We start from the raw sequence: 12,646 nt of genomic DNA on the forward strand, positions 1-12,646 counted from the left end.
CAACCCCTCCCTTATTTGGAAGATGGGCTAATGGGAAGTCTGAAAATTAAACAACTTGCTCAAGATCACAGATAAAAAGAGGCCCTGGACTAGAAGCTGGGATTCATATAGCCAATCCAGTGATTTCTCTTCCTGCTGAATCAAAGGCCTCCAATTTTCATCTTCTATCCTTCAATGATCCAATATAAACTACCTAAAACAAGCATACGGAAAAATATAATGCATTAAATGCATAATGGGTAAAAAAAAAAAATTGATGAAAAAGCTGGAGGAAAGAATAATCAATCTCCCCTGCTATGCTTTGTAACTTGCAATGGATGAGCCTAGGGCACACGATATCTCTTCTAAGTTGGCCACTGACAAAAGTCAGTGTAAAAATGATTTTCAAAAAGAAGATCCAAACATTCTTGTGGCACAGTATGCAGTATGTGCCTGAAAATAACATTTTAAAAGAATTATTCATTAAGAACAAGCAGCTGGTGGTATAGTGGACAGAGCAGTGGGCTCATCTCCCTGAGTTCAAATCCAGTCTCAAACACTTCCTAGCTATGTGAGCCTGGGCAAGTCCCTTAATCTCTGACTGTCCCTTCTAGTAGAGTTGCCAAGAAAACACTCAGACAATTGGTCCACAGGGTCATAAAGAGTTAGAAATGATGGATCAATTAAATGATCACAAAAAATTCAGTAAGGATGATTTATGTTACAAACCACCAGTGTTTTCTACCTATTACTTGATATTTTAAATGTACCCATTAGCCAAAATGACAGAGAAGAGGCAGCAACTTCCCTCTAAATACTTGTAACTAATGCCATAAAGTAGTTCCTGGAGAAGCCAAACCTACAAAAGGATGAGTGAAATAATTTTCCATCCAAAGACAATGAAAAGGTCAACAGCAAAGTTCTGTTGCATGAGGGTGAGAGTGAGGAGAAACACTAACACAACAGCTGGCTGCCATAATGGAGCACAGACTCTCATCACAGTTCCAGGTTAGACAAGAGTGCTTGTGGTTGCTCACAGATCAGAGCATAGAGTAGTAGATACATTTCTCCTTAAATCAAACCATATTGGAAGAACTGAAAATTTACAGGTCCCTAGAAGTATATATGAAAACAGCTGCACAAAACCCCTGGAGATTGAGATGGTATGCTCTCCACCCTGGAAGCAAAGCCCTATTTTAACAAAGAGTTAAAAGTCAAGAAATAGATGGGGAAAATGAGGAAATAACAGGAAAAAATTCTGACCATCGAAAAGTTACTATGGTGACATGAAAGATTAAATCATACACTCAGATGATAATACAGCCAAAACTTCTACATCCATAGCCTGCCAAAAAATATGAATTGGTCTCAAGCCATGGAAGAACTCAAAAAGGATTCTGAAAATCAAGTAAGAGAGGTAGAGGAAAAATTGGGAAGAGAAATGAGAGTAGTGGAAGAAAATCATGAAAAATAAGTCAACAAATTGGTAAAGGAGACAAAAAATTGCTAAAGAAAGTAAAACCTTAAAAAACAGATTAGGCCAAATAGTAAAAGAGGTACAAAAAACAGCGAAGGGAAGAATTCTACTTAAAAAGTAGAACTGGCCAAATGGATAAAGAAACACAAATATTCACCAAAGGAAAAAAACTTCTTAAAAAAGTAGAATTGACCAAATAGAAATGAAGGTACAAAAGTTCACTGAAGAAAATAATTGCTTAAAAATCAGAATTGAGCAAAGGAAGGTAATGGATCTCATGAGAAATCAAGAAACAATAAAACAAAACCAAAAAAGGCAACATAAAATATTTCACTGGAAAAATAACTGACCTGAAAAATGGAAAAATAGAAAAATAGACAGGGGAAATAATTTTTAAAATTATTGGACTACCTAAAAAGAAGAGTCTAGACATAATTTTTCAAGAAATTATCAAGGAAAACTATCCTGATATTCTAAAACCAGAGGGCAAAAAACAGAGAATCCACTGATCACCTCCTGAAAGAGATCCCCAAATGCAAAGTCCTAGAAATATTACAGCCAAATTCTAGAGGTTTCAAGTTAAGGAGAAAACATTGCAAGCAATCAAAGAAACAATGCAAGCATCATGGAGTCACAGTCAGGATAACAATATTTAGCAGCTTCTACCTAAAAGGTTTGGAAGGCTTGGAATATGATATACAAAGGGGCATGGGAGCTAGTATTACAATCAAGAATCAACTATCTAGCAAAAGTGAGTAAAAAATGAACATTCAGTAAAATTTTAAGCATCATTGATGAAAACAGAGCTGAACTGAAAATTGACTTTCAAATACTATTCTCATAAGAAGCAGGAAAAGGTAAAAGAGGAAAGGGAAATCATAAAGGGCTTAATAAAGTTAAACTCTACATTCCTACAGGGGAAGATAATACTTGTAGTTCATGAGAATTTTCTCATTATTCGTGCAGTTAAAAGAAAAACAGAAAGTACAGGTATGAATTGAATATGATATAAAAAAACTAACTAAATAAATTAATAAATATAATTAAATAAAAAAATAAATTAAATAAATATAATTAAATATAAAAAATAAAATAAAGACGTGAGAGAGGAATGCAGTGGGAGAAAGGAAAAGGTAGAGGTGGAATAGGGTAAGTTTTCTCACTTAAAAGAGACAAGAAAAAGCTTTTATAATGAAGGGGAAATAATCAAGGCTAGCTATAGCTACAAGAGAAAATACTCTAGGTCACTACTGATTGGAGAAATGCAAATTAAAACAATTCTGAGGTATTACCTCACACCTATTAGACTGGCTAACATGATGGAAGAGGAAAATAAATGGGAAAGGGATATGTGAGAAATGACATGTTTAATGCTCTGTTGGTGGAATTGTGAACTGATTCAACCATTCGGTAGAGCAATTTGGAACTATGCCCAAAGAGCTATTAAAACATGCATACCCTTTGACCTAGCAATATTACTATTACATCTATATCCCCAAAGAAATAAAAAACAAAAAATGGAAAGAGTCTATATGTACAAAAATATTTATAGCAGCTCTTTTCGGGATGGAAAGAATTAGAAATTAAGGGAATACATATCAACTGTAGAATGGCTGAACAAATTACGGTATGTGATTATGATGAAATACTGTTGTATTATAAGGAACGATGATCAGGGTGCCCTCTGAAAAACCTGGAAAGCCAGAAGCTGGTGCAAAGTGACATGTGAGGTGTACAAAATAACAGCAATATTATAAGATGATCAGTTCTGAATGACTTTGCCATTCTTCACAATACTATGATCCAAGACAACTTAGAAGGACTTATGATAAAAAATACTATCAATTCCCAGAGAAAGAATTGATGGTATGTGAATACAACTTGAAACATTTTTTAAACTTTCTTTTTCTTGATTTTTTTTGCATCTGTATTCTTTCAAAACATGACAATATGAAGATGTTTTGCATGAGTACACTTATATAACCTAGATCCGATTGTTTGCCTTCTCAATGAGACAGGGTAAGGAGGGAGAAGGAGGAGAATTTGGAATTCAAAGTTTTAAAAATGAATGTTAGAAATTGTTTTTACATGTAATGGAGGAAAATAAAATGCTAAATCAATTTTTTAAAAGAATAAAATAACAATAGATTTTTCAAAAATGTATCCCTTAAATATCTGGATGAGCCTCCTCTCTGAATTGTTAGATTCTATGATCAGTTCTTAAAAAGATAAGAATGTGAAGAGAGTACCCACCTGGGCCAGGACACTTCCTTCTATGTACAGTTTTGCTACCTTACTCATAAATAGTAAAACTCTCACCATTCTAAACTAAATATTGGGAAGAACCATGTAAAATTCATTTTTAAATCTAAATTATTAAGTATAAATGGGATCATATTGCTTTAAAGTATCTAGTGTAATTAGAATTGGTCCAGCAAGTCTAAGAATGACAAGAGTTCATTAGAAGTACTTCAAAGTAGTCCTGAAGGAATAAAATAGTTTGAAATTGAGTCATTAGTGTGCTAAACATTAAAGCAGCTTTCTGAAGGGTTTCACAACAGTCTGTTCTCATAAACAAGTTACAGATTTCCCTCCTAGTTCTATGTGCCTTATTAGACTATTTAGCAAAAACCCCTCCTTTCACGGATGGCACCAAGATAAACTCCAGCTCAGGTCCCATCTAAACCATCACAAAAATAAAATTAAGGTTTTGCTCTCTACTTTGTGTCTGAGGACCTGTTTCTTCCACAAACACACCAAATAACTCATGTCAGCCTAAAGACTACACAACCTTGCTTTAAACAAACACCAATCATTTCATCTAATTTCAAGTGCCTAAAAACAAGAAGTGAGTTTCTCTGTGAGACTGGGAGCATAAAGGTATTATTGTACTCTTGTTTTATTTATTTATTGTGTCTTGCTTTATAAATAAACATATTTATTTATTGCGTCTTGCTTTAAACACCAATCATTTCATCTAATTTCAGCTGCGTAAAAGCAAGAAGCGAGTCTCTCCGTCAGACGGGAGCATAAAGGTGTTACTGCACTCTTGCTTTATTTATTTGTTTGTTTGTTTATTGTACCTAGCTTTATAAATAAATATATTTATTGAATGATTGATTGTACCTCGCTTTATATACCAATCATCTCATCTGATTTCAGCTGCATAAAAGCAAGAAGCGAGTCTCTCCGTCAGACGGGAGCATAAAGGTATTACTGCACTCTTGCTTTATTTATTTGTTTGTTTGTTTATTGTAACTAGCTTTATAAATAAATATATTTATTGATTGATTGATTGTACCTCGCTTTATATACCAATCATCTCATCTGATTTCAGCTGCGTAAAAGCAAGAAGTGTATTTCTCCATCAGACGGGAGCATAAAGGTGTTACTGCACTCTTGCTTTATTTATTTGTTTGTTTGTTTATTGTACCTAGCTTTATAAATAAATATATTTATTGATTGATTGATTGTACCTCGCTTTATATACCAATCATCTCATCTGATTTCAGCTGCGTAAAAGCAAGAAGTGCATTTCTCCATCAGATGGGAGCATAAAGGTGTTACTGCACTCTTGCTTTATTTATTTGTTTGTTTGTTTATTGTACCTAGCTTTATAAATAAATATATTGATTGATTGATTGATTGTACCTCGCTTTATATACCAATCATCTCATCTGATTTCAGCTGCGTAAAAGCAAGAAGTGCATTTCTCCATCAGACGGGAGCATAAAGGTGTTACTGCGCTCTTGCTTTACTTGTTTGTTTGTTGTACCTTGCTTCATAAATAACTATACTGATCGATTGTCCCTCGCTTTACACACCGATCATCTCACCTAACTGCAGCAGCGTAAGAGCATTAGCGCGTTTCTCCGTCCGACGGGAGTTACTCTACCCCACGACCCACCCTGCTCCGGTACCTGTTTCGTCCGGGGAGCTGGGGGAAGCGCTGTCCTGGGACAGCGTGGTCCAGCTCGACTCCTCGTCGCTGGGGGCCAGGTTCTGGATCCGGTGCAGGGCACAGTCAGTCTTGGCCCCCGTCTTGGGGTGATCCTTCTTGGTCTCGGGGCTGGAGGACACGGCGGCCGCCTGGCCGTCCTCGGGACTGGACTGGGGCTTGTTCGGCTTCCGCGGCAGCGCGTCCCCGTTGGCGATCAGGGGGGCGGCCTGGCCCGGGCTCCCGGCAGATTTCTCCTCCCTCCCGGCGTGGCCGTTGCCCAGGCTCTGCTCCAGCTCGCGGGCGGAGGTCTCCAGGTCTGCATAGTAATTGAGGAAGCTCTTGGTCCTCCTGGGCCGCGCCGGGAGGATCTCGCAGCCCGAGGAGTCCCGGGGGCCGGGCTCTTTGCCCTCCAACTTCTCAGAAGTTATGTTGATGACGGCGGAGGGGGAGCCATTTTTGTTGGGGTCCTGGGGCCCTTGCTGCTCGGCCGCCTTCCGGAGCTGGTTCTCGCCGTTCTTCACCAGCTTGATGTTGGCCGAGCCGCTGCCCAGGAGGGGCTGGGCGGCGGGATCCGAGAGCCCCATGGCCGCCTGGAGGTTAGTCAGGGCATACTTTTTCCGGCATTTCGGGGGGGTGCCGTTCTTGCTTTCGGTGTGTTTTATTTCGGCATTCAACAGTTCGTTATGGGAGGAGCGGAGATTAAGGGTGTTGGGTGGCGTGGCGGGGCTGTTTCTATTCACAACGTCCGTCGTGTTGCTGCTGGCCATAAACACCGCCAAGGGGTCTGCGCCGGGATCAGCTGGGAAAGAAAAGCAGAAGGGACGGCCGTGAGGGGTCAGCTAGTCAGGGAGCAAACTTTCCGCATGTCCCAAGCAAGGACCGACGCTTCCTTAAAAGATGGACCATCGCTATGTCCAGCGCGCTCGCGTCCTCCTCCTCCCCTACCGTGCAGGTAGGTCTGAGGTAGGGGATTCCTACATCAATTCAATGAAACACGGGGGGTTTATACAAGGCGCTCAGACACTGTTATCTCAACCAAATACCCAACGTTGCTCTTTTATTTTAAGCCTTTTCCCCCAGACAAGAAAACCCCTCTTTATAACCTGGGAAATTGCTGCTCACCTTTAAGGGGAAAAATGGACCTAGCTTCCCTTTTCTTTTGATGCTCCAGGGGATAAGAAAATTGGCAAGAAACTCTCTTTTCTAATTAGCCTGAGAGGTCATTACTCAATGATATAATCAGTAATTTTCTCAACTCTGCTTAGGAAGGACCTCATGAATGAGTGAGAAATAATGTCTCTCAGAGTTCTTTATTAGTATGTTTTTGTTTATTTATCTGACCTGGATATTATACTTGTAGTCAGATCTATTTTGAAGTAACTGATTAAATTTATTGGGAGTAAACACACACACACACACACACACATACATACAAAGACACACACTAATCATACCATGTATTGTGTCCTTGGCTATGGATGATATGGTAGATCCCCAAACAGAATTTGAATATACTCCTGTCATGAAATACAGACTCAGCTGTTTGCCGGCATCATATGCCCCCTCAGAACTCCTGAGAAACAACTTGACAGCTGCATTTATCTCAAATATGGCTGGAGCTTTCTGAGATTTATTCTGTGTGTTTTACAAGAATAGGAGAGAATAAAATGGGGTATTGAAGAATTACCTAATAGCCAGCTTTCTGCAGCTTGTTGGGAATTACTTTTCCCTTTATTCTTATCTGATCCATTGTGAATATTTCTTTAGATTGCTCCCACTAACTGGAAAGCAGAAACAGAATGAAGCCTTGGCATTCCTGAAATACCTGTGAGAGACTGGACTGCTCTTTCCTTTCCTCGGGCAAAACAGAAGCAGAAAGGCATGAAAAAGTGTGCATGGAATTTTCCCTGTGTAGGCAGATGCAATTTTGGTTTTCTACTGCCATTCTGAGGAAGATTTTGCTTGTTCTCAAACTGGGACATCTATTCCAAAGAACATCAATCTTGAATTTCATCCAGTAGATGTTAAAGTCTTACTGAAATGCATGGTCCTTAAGAGTAAAGAGCATTTAGGCTCTACTACAGTTACAACATCACATGCAGACTTATGCATGTTATTTTCACTAATTTTTTTATTCTTCTTGTGATTTTCCCCTCTTTGTTCTGAGTATTTTAACAATATGACTAATGTGGAAATATGTTTGACATGATCATACATGTACAGCCTATATCTACTTGCTTGTTCTCTTGGGGGCTTGGCGGGAGGGAAAAGCAGGAGGGAGCAAATTTTAGGAAAAATAGAGCTCACTATGAAGTTCAAAAAAAAAAAAAAGGCTAAACTATTTTACCTTTCCATATGGTAAGATGATACATGTAATTTATAAAGGACTTTATCACTACATTTGGATAATTAGAAAGATTCTACATAGAGAGCATAGGTTTGAATTAATTATGCTGTGATGATATTTTAAAAATGGATAAATGAAAAAAGAGGGATACTATGGGAAAAAGGGGAAGGCAGAATAAGAATAAGGAAGAATATTTCACATAAAAGAGGTGTGCAAGGAAAAACTTTTACAATGGAGAGAAAAATGCTGAAGAGCAGGGAAGGTAATGTTTGAATATCACATCTAAATTGGTTCAAACACACACACAATCAGAAATCTTACTCATCAGGGAAGTATTAGAGGAAAGGTATGGGAAAAGAAGGTAGGATTGATAAAAGGAAGGACAAATAAAAGAAGACACTGATCAGAAGCAAAACAATCTTTGAAAGAGGGACAAGATACAAAAAAGAGAAAAATGAAAGAAAAAGTAAAATGGAGGGAAATACACAGCTAGTAATCATGAATGTAAATGGAATCAACTCCCCCATAAAATGGAAACAGTAGAATGGATTCAAAATCAGAATCCATCTCTCATTTACAAGAAACATTGAAACAGACACATACAGAGTTAAATAAGGGGCTAAATTATACTATCATTATTACTAAATTATACTGTCTATTATACTCTAGCTGAAGTAAAAGACAGGGGCAAAAAATCATAACTTTAGGCAAAGCAAAAGCAGAAATTACCCAATTAAAAAGGATAAGCAGGGACACTTGATCTCCCTAAAGAAACCATAGATAGTGAAATAAAACAATACTAAATATGTATTATCAAATGGTATAGAATCTAAATTATTAAATAAAAGTTAAATGAATTATAAGAGGAAATAAACAGTAACACTATACTAATGTAGGACCTCAATTTTCCCCTCTCAGAGCTAGATAAATCTAACCATAAAATAAATAAGCTAAAGAGATGATTAGGATATTTGGAAAATTAGATATGATCTACTTCAGGAGAAAACTGAATAGGAATAGAAAGGAATATACCTTTTTCTCAAATATGCATGGCACCTTCAAAAAAAAAGGACTGTGTATTAGGACATAAAAAAAAAACAAATGCAAAAAAAGCAGAAATGTCAGTTACACCTTTTAGTTATGTTATATAAACCATATGTTTATATGGTTTATATAACAGACTAAATGTGTTATACCAAAATGTTATAAAATCATATTCAATAAAGGATGGCAGAAGCATAAATTAAAAATTAATTGTAAACTAAATAATTTAATCCTAATGAATAAGTGGATCAAATAGCAAATCACAGAAACAGATAATTTCACTTTTAAAAAAATGACGAGACAACATTCCAGAATTTGTGAGATGGAGTCAAAGCAATACTTAAGGGGAAAATTCTATCTGTAAACACATACATCAATCAAAAACACAAAGAGCAAACCAATGAATTGGTCAAACCACTAAAAAAACAAAAAAACAAAAACAATGAATTAAAAACTCCCAATTAAAAACCAAAATGGAAATCCTGAAAGAAATGGGATAGATGAATAAAATTAGTTAAAAAAAAAAAACAGTGAAGTAATACATAAAAGTAGCCATTAGATTTATGGGAAAACAAATAATATAGGTAAACCAATGGTTAATTTAACTTAAAAAAAGAAAGGAGAAAACCAAATTACTAGTATCAAATATAAAAAAGAGTAAATGTACCACCAATGAATATGAAATCAAAGCTATTATTAGGAATTATTTTGCCCAATTACATGCCATCAAAATTGACAATCTAAATTAAATGGATGAACATTTACTAAGATATAAATTGCCAACATTTGAAGAGAAAATAAAAGACTTAAATAATCCTATCTCATAGAAAAAATAATTGATCATTTAATTATCTGTGCTACATTTGCTTTGTATATGCTAATTTTTATCTTGATTTTTCCAACTAATTGCAAACTCCTTGAGAACATGAACTGATTTTGCTCTTTCCTTAGTATCCCTAGCATTTAGCCCAGTACTTAGCACATAATAAGTGCTTAATAAATACTTTTTGATTGATTTCATGTAGCTCCAGCTGTTATTCAAGCAATGGAATTATAGCCCTACACTGACAGGAACCTACATGATAAAAGCTGTGATCTATTTAAAGAGATATGGGATGATTTTTTTGTAAAAGACAGACTAAAGGTTAGAAAAGAGAATATAGAGTCTGGAGTAATTATGCATAAAATATATTTGGATATTTAGATACTCTTAGTGATATAGATAAAATATAGTTAGGATTTCCAACCTCTAACCTTGACAATATTTTTTATTAGTGTCTAAAACAAACAAACAAAAAATCTACAAATAAAAAAAAATTACTCTCATTAAATGTTTGAATAGAATAATCTGATAATAGGTTATTATAGAGTAGGAAGCCACAGTTTCAACTGCTAAAATATTAAAATCTGACAATTTTATTTTTTACCCTTCACAAAAACTAATGATGTCTGAAAAAAAAATTGTTAAAAAAAATTGATGGAGATTTACTTGTAACTCAATCCTAAATGGATACAAAATTGGTCTTGAAAAGAAGAATATTTATAAAACTGTGGCATCATACTTCCTCACTTAGTCCTTGTCCTAAGATTTTTAAAAGCATTAACCCAACAGAAATGTGAAATACGTAAAATTAGAGAAGCTACCCCAAAGGTTTATAAGATGATTTTTGTCCAACCTGTGGCAGAGCATTCTGAGCTCATATTGGTCTGATCAGCCACAGTTGGACATATTGCAATTTGATTAATATAGTGATGTAGTTTTGGTCCTATTTGAGTACATAGGACAACTACCACCACCAATCACTAAAAAAAAAAAAAAAATCCTAAATTCCCTTTGATATAATTATAAAAGAGGCACTGTAGACCTCAATCACCACCTCTTTGACAGATAAGTATAAAAATATGGAAGCCCAAATTGCTCTGGATTTGTTTTTCAGCACCATACATGTGAAATCCAGGCTATAATTGGTCTGTTTTTAGGCCAAATGGAGACCCTCAGATGGAAGAAATTATCAAAACATATTGTTAAGTGTTGTTTCTTTTTTCTTGCCTATAACAATGGTAAATCCTAAGATTCAATTTTATCCCTATCAACCATTTCTCATGACCTTAATTCCTCCTTTTTTTTTTTTTTTTTAAACCACTCCATATATCTTTGGAAAAGATAATGACTTTTATTATTTAAGACTGTGGCAGCAGCTCAGTAGTTAGACAGTTATTGGGGCTACATCAATCAAGAAGACTCTAAAGTGAGATGAAATGTTTAAACTCCCCAATTCTATAATTGAGTTTATAAGCATGGTCCCCTGCTCATATATGGCCTGGTAAAATCACTTATTTCCTTCAAGTTTCATCTGGAAGTACCATTTGGTACATAAAGTCCATTCTGAACCTCCTTCCTCGACACCAACTACTCAAACCCTCATTCTCTAAAGTACCTCATCTTTTCTTTGTGTTTGTTTGGTGAGTACTTCTGTCTGGACATGCTATCCTTTACAACAGAATGTACAGTTCTTGCTAGCAGAGCTATTAAATTTTTGCTTCATATCTCTAGCACTCAACAAGATATGCCTGGTACATAATACTCATCTAATAAATTCTTGATGATTGTGAAATTGCCTTATATATTTTAATAATAGCAATATTGCCACAATTACAGATAACACAGATAACACAGGACCAAAAAAAGATCATCTAGTGTGTAGAATGGGTTCTCTCGGGAGGATGAATACAACAAAAGAAGGCATGGAGGAACTGGGATCTAAACTGATAGAAGGAACAAGTGGGTACAAATCGGAGCAAAAAAGAAGCCTAATTTTGTGAGCTTGTTCCAACTTAGTTCATCAAACTTAGCTCAGGGTTTATATTGGTTTTGTAAATATAGTCAAACAATCTTAAGAAAGAGACAGAAATTCAGAAGCAAGCTCTTGTGTCTCATACCACAACTAGCCAATGCATGAGAAGTGATTATTCAGCCTTTCTTTGAAGCCTCTAATGAGGAATCAATCACTCATCAAGTATTACTAAGACCCAAGCACTGTGCTAAGCCCCGAGGTACAAAGAAATGCCAAAACATTCCTCAAGGAGCTCCCATTACATTGTGGTAGACAACATGTAAAATATATATATATATATATATATATATATATATATATATATACACACACACACACACACACACACACACACACACACACACATAGACATAAGGAGAATTAGTAGGACATAATTTCAAAGAGGATGCTGGAGGAGAAGGGCCTGGAAAAGCCTCTCACACATGTAGACTTTGAAGAAAGCCAGGGAAACTGAAATGGAGGCAAACAAAGAATGATCCAAGCATAGGAGACCATGAGAACAAAGGTACAGAGAGTATTGTGGGTGAGAAACGCAAAGCTGGATCAGAGAATGAGGGGATGGACATAAAGTCCAAGATGCCTAGAAAGACTGAAAGGGAACAGGCTATAGAAGAATGCCAGGAGCTACAAAAGTTAAAAGGAGAACGACAAGAGCTGATCTTTGCTAAAGAAAAAAATCACTTAGGCACCTGAATGGAGGGTGTGCTGAGCACTCAGTAGGCACTTACAAATGCTTCCAACTGAGTGAGATTCGAAGGAGAAGACAATTCTGGCAGGGAAATCATTAGTAAGCTACCAGAAGAGTTTGCCAGAGAAAAAATAAGGGCCTGAAGTTGGGCAGTGTCTGAGTTGACAGAAAGAAATCCCACCACATTAGGAAGCAGCCCACTCCATGTTAATAAAACTCATATAATTGTATAATAATTATGTAGATATATTAATATATTTATTATATTTATTTGTATAATTTATAATTATAAAATTATATTAAATATTTATATATT

General features: G+C 36.1%; 1 protein-coding gene across 10 annotated transcripts in view; it reads right to left on the reverse strand.

Moving 5' to 3' along the window:
• The window catches only part of APBB2 (amyloid beta precursor protein binding family B member 2), a 433,360-nt gene that overhangs the window by 189,625 nt on the left and 231,089 nt on the right, over nt 1-12,646 (reverse strand). For all 10 annotated transcript variants that reach the window (XM_031942132.1, XM_023506024.2, XM_031942134.1 and 7 more), the window contains one exon: nt 5,377-6,195. In XM_031942132.1, coding sequence (XP_031797992.1) covers nt 5,377-6,195 — 819 coding nt within the window. The remainder of the gene's footprint in view (nt 1-5,376; nt 6,196-12,646) is intronic.

The sequence above is a fragment of the Sarcophilus harrisii genome, chromosome 6 (assembly GCF_902635505.1).
Source record: "Sarcophilus harrisii chromosome 6, mSarHar1.11, whole genome shotgun sequence".
NCBI classification, from domain to species: domain Eukaryota; kingdom Metazoa; phylum Chordata; class Mammalia; order Dasyuromorphia; family Dasyuridae; genus Sarcophilus; species Sarcophilus harrisii.